This window comes from Anopheles funestus, chromosome X, assembly GCF_943734845.2.
Source record: "Anopheles funestus chromosome X, idAnoFuneDA-416_04, whole genome shotgun sequence".
Classification (NCBI taxonomy): domain Eukaryota; kingdom Metazoa; phylum Arthropoda; class Insecta; order Diptera; family Culicidae; genus Anopheles; species Anopheles funestus.
The window spans coordinates 1,609,576-1,625,743 of record NC_064597.1 but is presented as its reverse complement, the minus strand read 5'-3'; the positions used below and the strand labels follow the sequence as shown (position 1 = coordinate 1,625,743).

The following is a 16,168-nucleotide window of genomic DNA, read 5'->3' as shown; positions in this document are numbered from 1 at the left end:
TGGCGCTAGTGGCGTAACTTGCGTAGTCCCGCACAACCGTCAACGTAAAGCAGCCGTCGATAAAGGTTCGCCGACATTTCCCATCATCCTGGGCAAAGCCTTTTTCTGAGAAACACAGCAAATTTTAAACGACCGTTTTCCCGTTTTTTTGTCCCAGCCCGTGTGCGCGCGCGTCTCTCGCTCTCTCCGTGTGTGTATTTCGTGTACGTGTGTCTATTTTCTACGTAAACGGGCAGGATTGGTGCACCCAAAAAGGAGAAGCGCGTTCCTTTTCGGTGGATAAGGGAAGCCGCACCGTGTGGCAACTTGTGTGTTGACTGGACCACTTCATGGTGTACCGAAAAGCGAAGGCACACCAGGCGACGGCAGTCGAGCAAGGGCAGAAGAAAATTGGTCTAAAACGCATCGAAAAACGGTTCGCTGGCTGCCAGTGTGGCAAAGGGAAAAGTTTTTCCTGCTAACCGAGACACAACGGAAGTGTGCAGAAGAGAAAGTGGAGGAAATTCCGAGCAATAGAAGGAAAAAACGGCACACATACGCAATTGTACCCCGTAAGGACGATCCACGCAGTCCCGCCGTGTTTGTGTGTGTGTTTCGCGTGTAAGAAATAGAAAGAGACAGCAAGTGGCAGATTAAGAGAGCGCGTGGTAGAGATAGAGCGAGCACGAGAACCGTGCACAGCGAATAGAACGAGAGTGTGAACACAGGGGGAGAGAAGGAAGCAGAAAAAATCGAACATTTACTGCGTGCGTGCGAGCGCGTCTGTGTGTAGTGTGGCCTTTTGCAACCTGGTTCAAATATGGCGAAGCCTGCTCAGTTATTAAATATTGAACCGGCGAACGAGCTCAAATTCCTGGGTAAGATTCTATTCGCACATTCAAACACGGGTGTAAATCGAATGCCAGCAGATGAGAAGTGTACGCACCCGTGTGCGCCATCCATCCACCTGATTCACCCGATTTCGGTTCATGGCGGGCCAAGGGAAGATTGATTTTAGTATGCGGTAGGCGAAAACGTAGCCGACTGCGTGTGGCCCCTAGCAGTAAAAGGCAGGTGGAGGGAGTTCGCTATTTAAATCCTTTAACCAAAAGAAAAACCTCCCATCCCCCCCATCATCTGGTTCGTAGCGTTGAAAAGTGTTGTGCTACCGGGACTCTGTCCACACACAGGGACAGGGTGCGGTGATAAGCGCTTTTCATTCTCTTTCCCATATCCCCCATACTGCTGCTGCTGGGCCCTTTTCCGTGTCACTAGCGCGCCGTGACGCAGCACGTTTAGGGAAGACGGGCATAATGCATCTTTTGACTCGTCCCTCCCCCCATTGCCCTAGCGCCTAAACCTTTCAACGCCCTATCCTTTCAATGTAACCAAAAAAAAAACGGGATGACGACATGCCAAAAAGGCGCACAATACATTTGTGACCATCCCTGGTGACCGATCGCCGAATGAACAATCGAAATCCAGAAGTTATATCCGCTATTTCACTGTTACATGCGCGGCCCTGTGTAGTTGTGTGTTTAGAACAACGTGTGCTTAAATAGATGGCGAAGCGCGCGGACCCGGGGCGCCGGAAACGACACATGTGGGTGACAGGGCAGTGATGAGGTTTAGAACTATGTTGCGCATATTTATATATATACATAACGCACCCCTCGGCGTAACGTACGATGCAATTAGTAAATTCGTCATCATGATGTCACTGCAAAAAAAAACAAAACAAAAAAAATGGGTTAAGGATATTTTCAAATTCGCTTCTTTTGTTTGACTGAATTGAAAATCACTCCAATCAAATTCGTGCGCGCATTTGTATGTGTGCGTGTGTGTGTGTGTGCGTGGTTTGATACATCCTGATTCCCCAAACAGCACCGATCAAGTCACCCATCAAAACAGGATGTAATGGAATATTGAACACAATAGAACGTGAAACTTTCCTTCAATCAAACCGGAAGTACGTCGATGGTCAGCAATCAACCGACAGAGCGCGGCGAAAGCGGAAAACCCTGCACACACACGCACACACACATGTACATGCAAAAAAAGGGATTCAAAAGCGAAAGGGAAAAGGGATGTGATGGAACGTATATTGGAACATATCCTTTGCACGCCACACACATCAACAGGATGTTAAAATTCTATTTGTTTTCTTGTTTTGTTTGATTTTTTCGATTAACTTTTTTACTTCCTCCGTTAGTAATGTGTCAACTAATATTATTTTGGAAACCTTTTCCGCGTGTGGAACGATATTTACAGGCCCGTTCCGGACTGCTGTTGCGTCGTATATGCGGCTCACCAATCCAACTGACCATGATATCTTTTTCAAAATCAAAACAACCGCACCGAAGAAATACTGTGTGCGACCAAACTGTGGCTTACTGGAACCCCACGAATCACAGGAGATAGCCAGTAAGTATTAACTGTTGTAATAAATAACATTCTAGCCTAATTTGGTATTTATTTACACCTTCCATTTTTTTACAGTCGTTCTACAACCGTTCATATTCGATTCGAATGAAAAGAACAAGCACAAGTTCATGGTGCAATCGATGGTGAAGCCGGACGATGAGGAAATCAACCTGGAGGACCTCTGGAAGAAGTATCCGGAGAAGCTGATGGACTCGAAGCTACGGTGCGTGTTCGAGTGCCCGCTGGACAGCAACCAGCCGGCACCGGTTGCCGAGTCCGCTACGGTGGCAGCACCACCCAACAGTAAACAATCGGCTGGTACGGACCGTACGCATTGCACCTTTTAATGTACGTTCGTTTGTACCGGCTTATTTTAATTTCCCCCTTCATTTTATTTATTTTCGACAGCAGCAGCAAGCAACGATGCCGGCGCACAGTTCGCAAACGCACAGTTTAACGCGATGAGCAACGAGGACGAGCAAAAGTCGGAGGCGTCACTGCTGAAGGAGGTGAAGAAACTCCGGGACAACGAAAGCGTTTTGCGTCAGGAAAATTTGCAACTTCGGGTAAGCATTGATGCATGGTTTATCCAAATGTGCTACACTACTTGTTTTTTAATAGTAGCGCGAATAGTATAGCTACTAGTAGATACCATAACAAAGTTGCCATAATTTTACAATTGAAATTTTAAATCAACTCAATATGGTATAAGAAGTACATAATAGTATAATAGTTCTATTTCAATAACCCTGTAAGAACATTTCTAGCAGATGCAATGTTTATTCACTAACAAATAGTTTTTTTTTATGAATTTCAATTGTACAGAAAAGATTAACCGTACGGCAGAACGTGCCTGAAAAAACAAATCAATATTGTTATTTTTTTGTATGAAACTCGCATGTACGTGTGCTGGTTGGAAAAACTAATCAACAATGGATGAACAACAAGCTCCACTCGTGTGGTCATGTAACTTGAGGGAGGTGTTTTTTTTTGTTTGTTACCGGTCCTATTTTCTCTTGCGAGTTACGTGTTACGTTAACGTTTGCCTTTACAATATGCTCTACTTTACCCCCAAAAACGCTTCTATCTGGGTTGCTCCTTTGGGTGTGTTTAATTAATATTTCATTTAAACATGTTTGTGTGTTTCGTGTGGGAAAAATAACAAATCGTTTCGTTGTCCTCGTATCGTCTCTGGGTCGCATAACGAAGAACATATGCTTAATCTCTTCTTCTCGCAATTTCGCGTGTTTTTTTCCTTCTTCTTAGGAACAAATTATACAGCTACACATGCAGGTGGACGGACGGGCCAAGGAGCAATCGTCGGCGGCCACCGCTGCAAAGTCTGTCCCGGTTCAGTCGGTGCCCGTACACTACCAAAATCCGTACTCGCCACCGCCACAGCTGGCACGCAATCCGCCGCTGGAGCTAATGTACACCGTGATTGCCGCCGTGGTCATGGGCATCATCGGCATACTGATCGGCAAGGTCATGTACAGCGAAGGCAACAAATAAAGTTTAATTTAACGACGGGTGGGGACCGGCCGGTAAAAGAAAACGTTACGCCTGCCGGACACGGAACGGAACGACGATGGTGGCGGTGTTTATTCGGGACGTAGGAACAGCAACACACGAAAAACGGGGTCGAGGGGGAGATGGGGGAGGGGTTGGTAAATGCCTGGAGCAGTAGACGAAGATGAAAGGAAGCGGGAGAGGGGATTAGGGGGGGATAAGGGAGAAGGGATTGGGGGGGGTAAGGAAGGGCTCAAACGGTGGGCATCTATGCGTTGGAAATCATTTCAAACCAATAAACCCCTTACATTTGCGCAAAGCAACCACACTGTATAGCGACAGCAGCGCCCCCTCCTTAGTGCACGGTTAAACACGTGCAACACGTTGAACGAGAATTGAACCCGGAAGCCGGAAGGCATAAAGACACAAATATGGATGGTATGGATGGATTATGAATGGATGGTTTATGCGAAATTGCGATCGAACGGTAATATGTGTGTACTCGGCGCGCCGCACCCTGTTTATTCTTTGTTTATTTGCTTTGTTTTTCCCCCCCCCCCCCATGGAAGGACGTAACGATTTGCTAAGAATAGGAAGAACGTTTTCGTTGATAAAAAAATACCCTTCAATGAAAACAGTTGCATCAAGTGATGGGAGCGTTTTGATGTCGAATCGCATGACGTTTATCGGACCTAGTGTAGAATGAAGTAATGGGTAGTAACCGATGAGCGGGGCAAAATATAAGAAGAAAATAGAGAAAAAAAATATGGGAAATACGGGAATACACAGGAGGCCACAGGAGGTGTGAAGAGGAACATATATGCCAGGAAGAAAAAAAAACACTGTGTACGAGTACCGTCACTCTCACCCCACTCCTCCCGACAAGCATAGATTATAAAAAAAAGTTAATAGGAAGAAATGGTAAAAAATGTGAACAATTAAGTAAAACAAAAAAAAGCAACAAGAAAAGTTATGCACCTATAGCAGATGAAAAATAAGACAAAAAAAAACCCAACACAACACACATACACAGTATGATACACAGACACAAACACCCCCTCCACACACATAGGACACACTCATATATTTCGTCTTGGGAAGGAAATTTGGAATTTGGTAGAAAACATGGTACACCAGCTTAAATGCAGCTTACATAATATAAAAATGCCTAACATTAACTAAAAAAAAACAAAAGAAAGTTGAAGAAGGTCAAAATCAAGAGGATTCAACAGAAAGCGGAAGAAAACAGCTAGAAAACAACTCACACAAAGAGAAACATTGCCTGGCAAATAAAAAAGGAGACAAAAGAGATATGGATTGTGAAAGCAGCAATTCGATTCAAGGGGTGTGTGTGTGTGTGGTGATGAATAGGAATGCGAAAAACCACGCGCATTATGAATTTTGGGGGAGAGGGGGGAAACGTGATTGATGGTGACACGAAAACGATGATGACGATAATGATGATGATGATGATGATGATATAAACGCAAATAAACGTAGGTGTTGAAGCATCCTAGAAATGCAACAAAAAAAAAACAAAACAAAAATGAGCAAAATTAAACAAAACAAGCAAAACACGAAAAAGCGAAATCAAACGAGATTTATGTTAGCGGTATAATAAGTATTTGGTTTTGTTATATGAATACGCTATTGATCACACGTTTCTTTTCTTTCTTACCTGCGTTTCTACCCCTCATTTTTTTTTCGCTTGGATGATAGTTACGTTTCTTTTGTTTTTTTTTTCCACCCTATTATTAGTTTGCTATGATTTGTACATGTTTGTACTGAAACAACAACAAAAACTAAACAAAAAAAAAGCAAGCAGATAGCAACGCTGTGCTGTGCTGTTTTTCGTTTCGCATGATGAAGAGTAATGTACAAACTTTAACTACCAAATAAATTGAATTATTGATCAATAAAAACGTTAAATTACCGAAACACTTTCCCTTTCTTTTCCTATCAGGAATATGATAATTTTTTTTTGTTAAAACGGGCGAAAAGGATATATGAAGCAGAGAAACATAAAGCAACCCACAACAGTTACACACGCATACAATCATGTAGAGGGAAAGGGGGAGTTGTTTGGATCAGTGAAGTCGTGCAATTGCTGGCTGAATATCCTATTCAGGGACAGCGCAGTCCAGCTGTATGTAATCCATACAACTATAGTTCTAGTTGCGGTCGGATCGAACTCCAGTACCGTTTTCATGTTTTGTTTTTGCTTTGCGTTTTCAACTATTTATATAAATATATACATAAATCTTGATTAGGTAACGAAAGGAAGCTGAGTGTAGCAATAGCGCCGTGAAGTTCAGTATAAAATTCGTAAAGAAAACTAGAACAATATCCTAATAAAGTGATGCGCCCATGTAGCTCAACCCAAAATGCGGAGTTGCTCTGTAGGTAGTTTTGTTGTCCTGACTAGTTCGAATGGTAGTTCTTTAGTGGCCACAAGCTGCAGCAGCAAGTTATCGGAGAGGAAATGTAGGTATCGGGCAGAGGGGACAAGAATTGTTAGTTTACAAATTACCTTCATCATCTAGCAAACGCCTTGGATACGATCATTTCGCTATAGTGCATTAGAGAAGAGTTGAATAAAACACGCGTGCCCCCGTTTTGCTATCGGAGCAACGTTTTGCCTTAGGTTTGAGGTGTGTACGAGCTGCATTTGGTTCGAATAATGTATCTTGTAATGATTTTCGGGGCTTTTTGTTAATTTTTAGCGCACTTTTAACTTCTTTTCTACTACTAAAAATTATTTCCATTTATGGAAAAGGACATGCTCCATCACTATATCGAGTCGGCACTCACACACCCCACACACACACACAAACACTAACACAAAACAATCAGAACCGATTTAAGCTGTAGTAAGTACGAGTACGAATGTAGGAAAACTAGCGAAAGTGGAAGACGGTAAATGAATAAAAAAAAAGAAACAGGTGTAATACAAGTCCGAAAAAAAGGAATTAGAAACAAAAAAATTGGATTTAAGTTTTGTTAACCATTGGCCCACAATTCCAGCCCCAAAAAGAAAACGGAAAGGATCGTTAATGGAGCATTACAGAAATGGAACACAAGCAGATATACAAACAAGAGGTGAACAAAAGCAACAAAAAAAAACAAACACAAATTACTGAGTCTTAAAAGGCCTTCTGCGATCTTTATCATTGCTGTTCTTGTAAAACATACCGACATTAAAACTGCAAAAATAATAAAAAAACAACCATCCCGTATTGGTACCATGTAGCCTTCTACGCCTCCTTTCGTTCGGGTATTACATATGTGAAAGCTTTTAGTCGCGACCATGTGCGTAACCGTAACGCAGCCACTTGATTTGTTCCGCGTTGATTGATCGGTTTGATGGTAAAATTATTGAACAGTTTTTTGTCCCATATACGGAATTCGATTGATTGCTAACAAAATAATATCCTTTCGTTTATTCTCTCTCTCTTTTCGTTCCTTTTGTTTTCTTGTATTGTTTTTGCCTGCATACGCAATAAAGAATGGAGGTTATCGCAATAGAGAAGTTTGATTTGTAATTCGAACCTTCGGCATGGCAACAGCTAGAGACGTCCTCCCCTTTAAACTTGTGCCCACACGATAGCTGGTGACGCAATCAATCACTAATGATCAAATGTTTCACCATTGGCAGGACGGTAACACTCTGCACGATCTAGCTCGCTGAAACGATTAAAACAAGCGCACAGATGTATCTTGCTTCCTAAGCTATCTTCCGCTTGGTCTACTTGGTGGTACAATCCATTCCTAACCTCATTCTCATCTCAACGACCGACCTCCATACACCTCCCTACAGCTCTCGGACGCACTTACAGACCAGGCCAAGCCCGCTAAACGATTGTAGTGACTGATTAAAAAAAAAAGTACGTTACACGCAATATAGAGACGTTACCATAAATGTGGTTTCATTTGAAATAAAACAAGTATTTAAAAAAACATCAAACATGCGTACAAACACATGTCCTTAAATTAGCAAAACTAAAACTAATTCGCAAACTATTAAAAAGCGGTGCGTTTTTCCTCATTCTTGCCCTTGCGGGGAGATAAAAAAAAAGAAAGCAATTTGAATCACGGGTAATGAAAGAAAGGGGAAAAGGTGGGGTTACATATCAAAACACCAATTTCGCCAAACGCGGGTAACTGTAACTGGGATTGCTTCTCTCTGTAAGGTATTTAGTTTTTGGATCGGCTTTTAACAGAAAATAACAGATTTATTTCGCGCCGGTATTGCTACCCAGGCAAGGCATTATTTGAAATGATGATACATAGGTAATATGGATATATGTGTATATATCTATAATATAGGTAATTCATTTTGTTTGCTTTCCTTTTCGTGTTTTGCTTCTTATTCATACTTGCTTTGTTACCGCGTATAATCACCATCATATTGGAGTCTCTACCTGTGTGAGTGTGTATGTCTGTATGTGTAAGTGCGTTAGAGTTTCCTTTACCGGTAAGTAAATGTGTTTTCTTTTTTGTTCGGCTCAAACAAACTACACGCCGGCTGTTCGAATCTGAAAAAAAACCGAACCTCTATCCACCCCGTTCCATCCTAGGATTGACCGTCCGTGTATACGAGCTACACGAAAAGGTCTAATAGGTCAAAATATGGCAGGCACGACCTAGCCAGGTCTTTACATCAAATAAGCAGAAGAATGGTGTGTTAATGCATCTTAGGAAAAACAACATATGTTTTGTTTTTAATTCGTTATAATACCACAAATATCAAGAGACATCCCCCTTTTCTTTTTTTCTTCATTTTTCCTCACACATACACATTTACAGACACACGTACACAAACACATACATTCACTCGCTTTCGCTTTTCTTCGTGTCCTTTTTTTTGTAGGTTTGAATTTTTGCTGCCCCAAGCTAACCCTTCCTCCCCCCCGTTCTTAGGTTCACCATGCATTTAGCCTTCCTGTCCAAAGTCCTCGGTAAACTTGTTCAGCTTTTTCATGTCGTCCTCGTTGACGGTTGGTTTCGTACTGGCCAGAGATTTCAGCATGTCGTTCTAAAATCAAACAATACGATATAACATAATCCAATCATGCAAAACAGAACAACAAAGCTATTCCCTTACCATTGTTACTGGTGGCTCGAACAGCTTATCGCCCGGTACGTCCACCCACGTCATCTCGATTGCGCCGGCATCACCGGGACTGCACGGTACCAGCAGATCGTCACAGATCGTTTGCTTGTCCACCGGTGACGGGCCGCTCACCTGCTTGAAGTGTGTCGCCGTCTGCACCTTCCGGACCGGTTGCATCAGCGCATCGCGCACCACGATCGAAATGTCCGAGCCGGAAAAACCGTCCGTTTTGCTCGCGAGCGTACGCAGATTCTCCTCCGTCAGCGTGTGGGCCGTGTTGCCGAGATGGATCTTAAACATCACCAAACGGGCGTGCTCCTCCGGTAGCGGGATGTAGATGCGCTTCTCGAACCGACGCCGGATGGCCGAGTCCAGTATCCACGGTGTGTTGGTAGCGCCGAGCACCAGCACCCCGTCATTGTCACTGCCGACACCCTGCATCTGCACGAGGAATTCCGTCTTGATGCGCCGGGCACTTTCACTTTCGTTGTCCGACCGGGCGGAACAGAGTGAGTCGACCTCGTCGATGAAGATGATTGACGGTTTGTGAGAGCGGGCCAGCTCGAACAGGTTCTTGACGAGCTTTTCCGACTCACCGAGCCACTTGGAGACGAGGTCGGAGCTGGACACGGAGAAGAAGGTCGAATTATTCGCTTCCGTCGCGACGGCCTTCGCTAAGTACGATTTACCGGTACCGGGTGGCTGTAAGGGAATAAATATCAATTGGTAAAGAAATTCCAAGAGAAGATACTTAGCACTAATTCACAGTGAAATTGCCCCCAAAAGACAACATTTCGATACACTTACCCCGAACAGCAGAATACCTTTCCACGGCATTCGCTTGCCGGTGAACAGATGAGGAAACTTGATCGGCAGTATGACGGCCTCCTTCAGTGCGGTCTTTGCACCTTCCAGTCCGGCCACGTCCGACCACTTGACGTGCGGCTTTTCGAACACGATCGCACCCTCGAGCTTGGCCTGCAGCTTCTTCTTTTCCGGATCGTCCGAGTCTGAATCGGAACTGTCGTTTCCTTTCGATTTGTCATCCTTCGACGCACTGTCGCCGTCCTTTACCGGTTTCTTCTTGCCCTTCTTCAGGTAAGCTTTCAGCTTTTCCGCCCGATCCAGATACTGGAAGCACTTGGCCCGGATTGAATCCTTCGCCTTATCGCCCTGGGCCTCATCTGTGGGGTGTATGTGGGTATGCATGATAGGAAGATTGTTTTGATGGAAGTACGAACCCGTACGAAACAACACTGAAATCACACTCACACTTGATCGCGTGCAGAAAGTATTCTACGCCATGCTCATAGAGGCGTAGCGCTTCCTCGTAGTTTTTGTTCCGGTCTTCCTCCGTTGCCTTCGTCACAATGTCGATTGCCTTCTGCAAGGTTGAACCGGACGCCATCGCTGAGCCAGTTCACGTTCGCGTCCAACTCCAGGTACGGTTCGGCAACCAGGATCCCCGCTTTAGCGTGTGTATTTTCAGCTGTGGAAAGAAGAACGGCACGGCGTACGGCACAAATCAATGAACGCTTTTTCATTCATGACATACAAATCAATGAGCGTATGACTAATGCCATTGATTTAAATCAGATTACTGCAGGCAGTGTGCATGCATTTTGAATTTACGCAGTGGCGGAGCGTTTGTTGATGAAGCTGCTAGCAGCGTACCTAATTTGCACCACTAATCCACTATTAAGCACTTATTTCCGACCGTAAATTTTTGCAGAAGGCACTGAAAAGCAATTTTAAGCTAGTAATAAACAATGCTTGTGACGGAGACAGCCGAATTGACAAAGGCGTTGAAATTCTTGCACGGCACGACACGAGAAGATTTCAGCCGAAGGACAGATGCGTTTATAGGGTTGGATTATGCACTTCAGTTATTTGAATCGTTGCTCTGGCAGTTGTTTTTATGGGAAATGTTGAACTGCATCTTTAATAAACTGGGAAATCTTCTCGATTAATAAAATTCTATCGAACAAAGCTTTTATTTCCACACTAAGTAAACTCTAATCACGCCACTGTTTTGTTTCTCATTTCTCATTACTCATTTAAAGCAAACATTCGGTTTAGCAAAGAACCACAACGTTCATTATTTTACACAACATCTCCTTCGAATTGGTAAAGTCTATTGACTTTGTTAGATATTTTAGTAATCGAATACTTAGATAAGAGCAAAAATTTATTGTTAATACAGGTCTATGTGTTAAAACAACGTCGAAATGAGGCTATATTAGAGAAGCATCAGACAAGTGGAATCCTTGCAGTTATGGAAACGATGTACGGCATCAACATGAACTCAGCAACATCAACATACTGTGGAGCTGCACAACAAATGCACAAAAATGCATCTTTGATGCTCATCTCCGCAATACCAAATGGTCATATTGAATGCTTGAACATAGAACATAGATTTTTAAACATATTTAATGTTGTTTTGTTTGGAGAAAGGTGGAAATGGGAATAGCATCGAGACACTCATTGATTTAAAAGTTCTACTAGGAGCGTTGCCTTCGAGGTTCTACATTGCAGAATAGAACTGGATGGATTTCCAAGTTCGGATTTCCTTTCGACCAAGGTCTTTCTATTGTTTTCCCTAGCATTTGAGCCAAACAGTGTCAATTCCTGATTTGCTAATTGCTGACGGGGTATTTTGTTTACGATTGACTTCGCGGGAAATGTGGAAACTGTCATGCCTGCCTGCTTAAAAATTCCGTTCGGTTGCAAAATTTCCTAAAACAAAATTTGGAAATTGTTCGCTACATTCAATACAAAACAAAACACAGTAAATTTATGTAAAACGATCATCAAGTCTTTAAAATTTTGTTAGGAGTGCTTACGTATAGTTTAACTGATAAAATAATGATAATATCCTATGTTCCAAAAGCGAACATACTTATTTTTTAATATTCCTAATTATGTTAATTATTGTTAAATATAATAATAATAATATTTGTTAAAAATCTATTTATTTTTTCCAACAATTCCTATTGTTTTTCAGTGCGGCGTGCCGTGTGAACTCAGTCCAAAATCAATCCTATTTTATGGCATTGTTACGCAGATGCCATAAAGCTGCTGAGAAAGCTTCTTCGCGCACGCACACACGCAACTGTCATCCGAATGTAAATAAACAATAGTCGCAGTCGCTAGCCGGTTACATCAAATCGGTGTTTTTTCTGATAATTATAAGTGAACGATTTAACACTGCAATCACCGTCTTCATGTTCGCTAGCGTTCGAGCGATCCAGCACAAAGTAGCACTGAAAGCACTCCTTCAGCATCCGGTACGATGGTATTCGGAGCGGAACATATTAAAGCTGAAAGAGCGCGGCTTCATACAGGACGTGTTTCCGGCAGAAACGATGTGCGTAAGTTGTGAATGGTTGCTTCGCTCCAGCTACTGATTGGCTTTCTTTGCTTGTATTTTAGTGACAAAGCCCGCACAATGCTGGGTTCGAAGAGTCAAACCGTGTATGCCGGGTTTGATCCAACTGCCAATAGTTTGCACGTGGGTAATCTGTTGGTATTGATTGGTCTGCTACATACCCAGCGTGCCGGCCATCAACCTATCGCACTGGTTGGCGGTGCTACCGGTTTGATAGGTGATCCTTCCGGGCGTAAAACCGAACGACAATTGCTAGAAACGGAAACAGTACAGCATAATGTGTCCTGCATTAAGCGGCAGATTGAACAGATATTCTCAAACCATGAGCGCTTTTTCTGGAATAAGCCTGACACGTTAAAACCTGTTATCGTAGTAAACAACGCAGACTGGTACCGACAGTACAGCTTCGTCGATTTTATGGCCAATGTAGGACGATATTTTCGCATGGGTGCGATGCTATCCCGTTCCTCTGTACAGACACGGCTTACCAGCGAAACAGGCATGAGCTTTACCGAGTTTTCCTACCAGCTGTTCCAGGCGTACGATTGGCTACATTTGCTGCGCCACCACAACTGTCGGTTTCAGCTCGGTGGTTCGGATCAGATGGGCAACATCATGTCTGGTCAGGAGCTGATCAGTCGCACCGAATCGAAGGAAGTGTTTGGCCTAACGCTTCCACTCATCACCAATGAGGAGGGCGATAAGTTTGGCAAATCGGCGGGAAATGCCGTGTGGCTGTCGGACGAACGTACCTCACCGTACGCGATGTATCAGTTTTTCGTGCGTACGCCAGACACCGAGGTAGACAAGCTGTTACGATTGCTCACCTTTCTACCAGTGCAGACGATCGAGCAGGTGATGGCAAGGCATCGTCGCACTCCGGAACTGTGGGAGGCACAGAAGCTGCTGGCGGCCGAGCTGACCAAGTTGGTGCACGGGGAAGAAGGATTGCAGAAAGCGATCGGCATCAGCAATGCGCTGTACAATGGTGATCTGTCGACGCTCGAGCTGCTGGAGATAAAGGACATAGCGCAGAGCTTCGGTGGTGCACCGCTGTGTGAGATCCTGCCGGAGCCGGGCATGACGGTGGTCGATGTTGCGCTTCGAGCGCGTTGCTTTCCGAGCAGAACAGATGCGGAACGGATTATCACTGCCGGTGGTTTTAGTATCAATTTGAAGAAAGCTAAAAATCCCTCAGAAGTACTGTCGCCATCAGTTCACATCCTTTCGAACAGGATATCGTTGTTGCGGGTAGGCAAGCGAAATTATTACATTGTCAAATGGTTGCTGTAATCGTTAAACCAAATGAAAATAAAGTAAGAATGTATAGATCACTACTCGTACCTCAACGAGAATGTTGTAGTCAAATGTGTTAATATAGAAATGGCGTATGGAGATAATGTTATGGTTTATTTTACAACAAATAGAACAGAGAATTGATGACCTATTGCTATCTACATTTAGCAGAGTTAAATGGTTCATTTTTGCCAAGAATTATGTTAAATATTTAAACAAAAAAACGACCAAAACCCTTTCCATGACCAACAACCCATTCCATGGTCAGCAAGCACTGAGCGAATGGTTATAAACTCACCGTGTACTGTCAAAGTATGATTGTTTACCAAAGTCCTACCAGGCTGAAAACGTTAGTATGAACAATAATGTGCAAATAGATAGTCAAGGTTGCCGAGAATGTGCATAAACTAGCGCGGTTTGCAAATTGCCACGGAAAACAGCATATAATGGCCTAAAGCTGCCGGTTCCGGGATACCGTGTTAGTGGTGCTTGCCAGTAATTGCAAGGGTGTGAGGGCGAGAAGCGGAAAGAAAGCCTGACCTGCCGTGTGGCTCAGAACAGCAAAGCAGAAGGACACAAATCAAAGAGTTAAGAAAAAAAAGGTACAATTGTGATTCTGTCGCCTGAACGTCGGAAGGTCGATGGTTGTTTTTCGTTGCATTGCCATCGCTGGACACACGCGCCACCAAGGCAAACGGTTATCACTAGAGTGTGAATTTCCCGTCAGCGCGATGTGCTGTGTGTGTGAGTGCGCGTGTGTAAAATTCTAATGGAGGTGCAGTGAGGCACTGCAACATCCCCCCAAAAAAAAAAACACAAGGTGCAACAGAGTTGAAAACATCGATGCTCACCCTCTTACTCGCTGCGGCGAATCGTTTACATGTTTTTCATTTGCCAAAATGCCAAGCTTTTCTGTTTTTTTGTTAAATGTCTCCCCTGTTTTTCGTTTCCTTTAACGTCATCGTTTGTATTTACCCGATGCATCATCATCAATCAAACGGCACATCAACCGGCACTCGACAAACACCATTAGATGTATCGCCTGAACCTTGCTGTAAGACCCTACAAAATGGTCCACAAGACGTACCTAACCTAACCCAACGCGGAAAGAACTGTGGCTGCTAGTGGAAGGAGCAGCACAAACGGAAGTGGGGTCGGATTTCCTATTTCCTTCTTGCTGAGCCAAACTAGGCTGCAGCGAAAGAACGTTCTATCTTACTTCCGGGGGGCGAGAAAAAAAACGCAAAAAAGGGGGAATAAAACATCGCTTACTCTACGCTACGGTATCTTTACGTTTATGCCTCAATCGTAATTATACCGACAGTCAAATATCGATATCTTGTTTTTATGCCGCCCGTTTCGGTTGTGCAGGCCATGACGAGAAGCATTGCTTTGCAGCTTGGGATGTAAATTAAGGCTGGTGGTTGCTCTTTTCCACGTACTAAGTAGTTGCAACAACGTCATACCACTTCACAAATTGCATTACCTTGCACGGTTGTACATTACGGTTCGTTATGGCTACTCAAAACGAATGCGCTTCTCATTCCCAGCGAAACGATAACGGCCACAATCTGTATGTCCACCACCTTAGTCAACGGTCTAACTATGGTTAAATTTCATTCTTTTTTTTTAGGATACAATTATGCCACATTCGGAGCGCAGAACAGAACTTGCTGTAACTGATCAAACACTCGGCTAAAGGCACTTGCGCCACACGCCTAAGACGCTACGACGCACCTTACGGAAACAGTCGGAAAGGTAACGGGATGCACGTAGGCGCAAATCACGGCCACCGTCCTAACCATTTATAGTGCGGAGGGTTCAATTTTGTTTTGTTCGCATTCACATCTTTCGGCTCAACCTTCGCACCGGTTGAGCGTGGGTGTGTACGGTCGGGTATGGTTGCTTAGATTACGATTGTGTCACGATGAAGTTCGGTCGAAAGGTGCGCCATGTTATGCTCTGTGCTGTGGATTTGCATAAAACCACACAAATTAGTGGAAGGGGAAGGGAATATATGCATTAAGACGTTCCGTTTTTGTGTCTTTACTTGATACAGTTTCGTTTGTACAGTCTTTCATAGCTAGTGCTAAGTGTGTTAGCACAAGCGCGTTGCTCTTAGCTGTGTACATTATAATTTATTGAAAGGAATGTAGTTTATACAATAATAAATACTCTAGCTACAGTAGAAATTATCTCGAAAATTGCAAGTTATTTAACGTATAATATATTTTTTCTGTTTTGTTTTTTGTTTTAGGTTCTAATTGTTATATTGAGAGTACGGATGTGTGCAACGAAACCAAACTACCAATAGCTGAAAGCCCGTCAAAGACGAAATTAATAATTAAATCCACAACTTACATTCGTTTTGGTTCGCATCAGGCCGTAGAGACACGCCAGCTGTGTCTAGTGGCCTTCCCCGTACTGGCCAATGTGGTTTCGGTGTGACCGTACGG

The 16,168-nt window shown here is 43.6% G+C and overlaps 3 protein-coding genes across 6 annotated transcripts; 2 read left to right on the top strand and 1 right to left on the bottom strand.

The window, feature by feature from the left end:
- The first annotated feature begins 18 nt into the window (after window positions 1-18).
- On the top strand, window positions 19-5,850 carry LOC125769908 (vesicle-associated membrane protein-associated protein B-like). 4 transcript variants are annotated; one of them, XM_049438981.1, is made up of 5 exons: window positions 19-857; window positions 2,251-2,403; window positions 2,479-2,721; window positions 2,815-2,969; window positions 3,670-5,850. In XM_049438981.1, exons 1-5 carry the CDS (start codon window positions 800-802, stop codon window positions 3,913-3,915), a joined length of 855 nt encoding a protein of 284 aa, XP_049294938.1. In that variant the 5' UTR covers window positions 19-799; the 3' UTR covers window positions 3,916-5,850. The 4 variants fall into 4 exon arrangements, with proteins under 4 accessions (XP_049294938.1, XP_049294933.1, XP_049294925.1 ...); XM_049438976.1 differs by having other exon boundaries at window positions 2,812-2,969; XM_049438968.1 differs by having other exon boundaries at window positions 2,479-2,730.
- Window positions 4,454-10,848, bottom strand: LOC125769871 (vacuolar protein sorting-associated protein 4). Its single transcript, XM_049438829.1, has 5 exons — window positions 10,700-10,848; window positions 10,298-10,514; window positions 9,833-10,209; window positions 9,017-9,727; window positions 4,454-8,947 (listed from the first exon to the last, which is right to left on the bottom strand). The coding sequence occupies exons 2-5, from the start codon at window positions 10,431-10,433 to the stop codon at window positions 8,846-8,848; spliced, it is 1,326 nt and encodes a 441-aa protein (XP_049294786.1). The 5' UTR covers window positions 10,434-10,514; window positions 10,700-10,848; the 3' UTR covers window positions 4,454-8,845.
- A 1,210-nt stretch (window positions 10,849-12,058) lies between these two features.
- Window positions 12,059-13,802, top strand: LOC125774747 (tyrosine--tRNA ligase, mitochondrial). Its single transcript, XM_049444936.1, has 2 exons — window positions 12,059-12,395; window positions 12,461-13,802. The coding sequence occupies exons 1-2, from the start codon at window positions 12,253-12,255 to the stop codon at window positions 13,707-13,709; spliced, it is 1,392 nt and encodes a 463-aa protein (XP_049300893.1). The 5' UTR covers window positions 12,059-12,252; the 3' UTR covers window positions 13,710-13,802.
- Window positions 13,803-16,168: the final 2,366 nt, after the last annotated feature.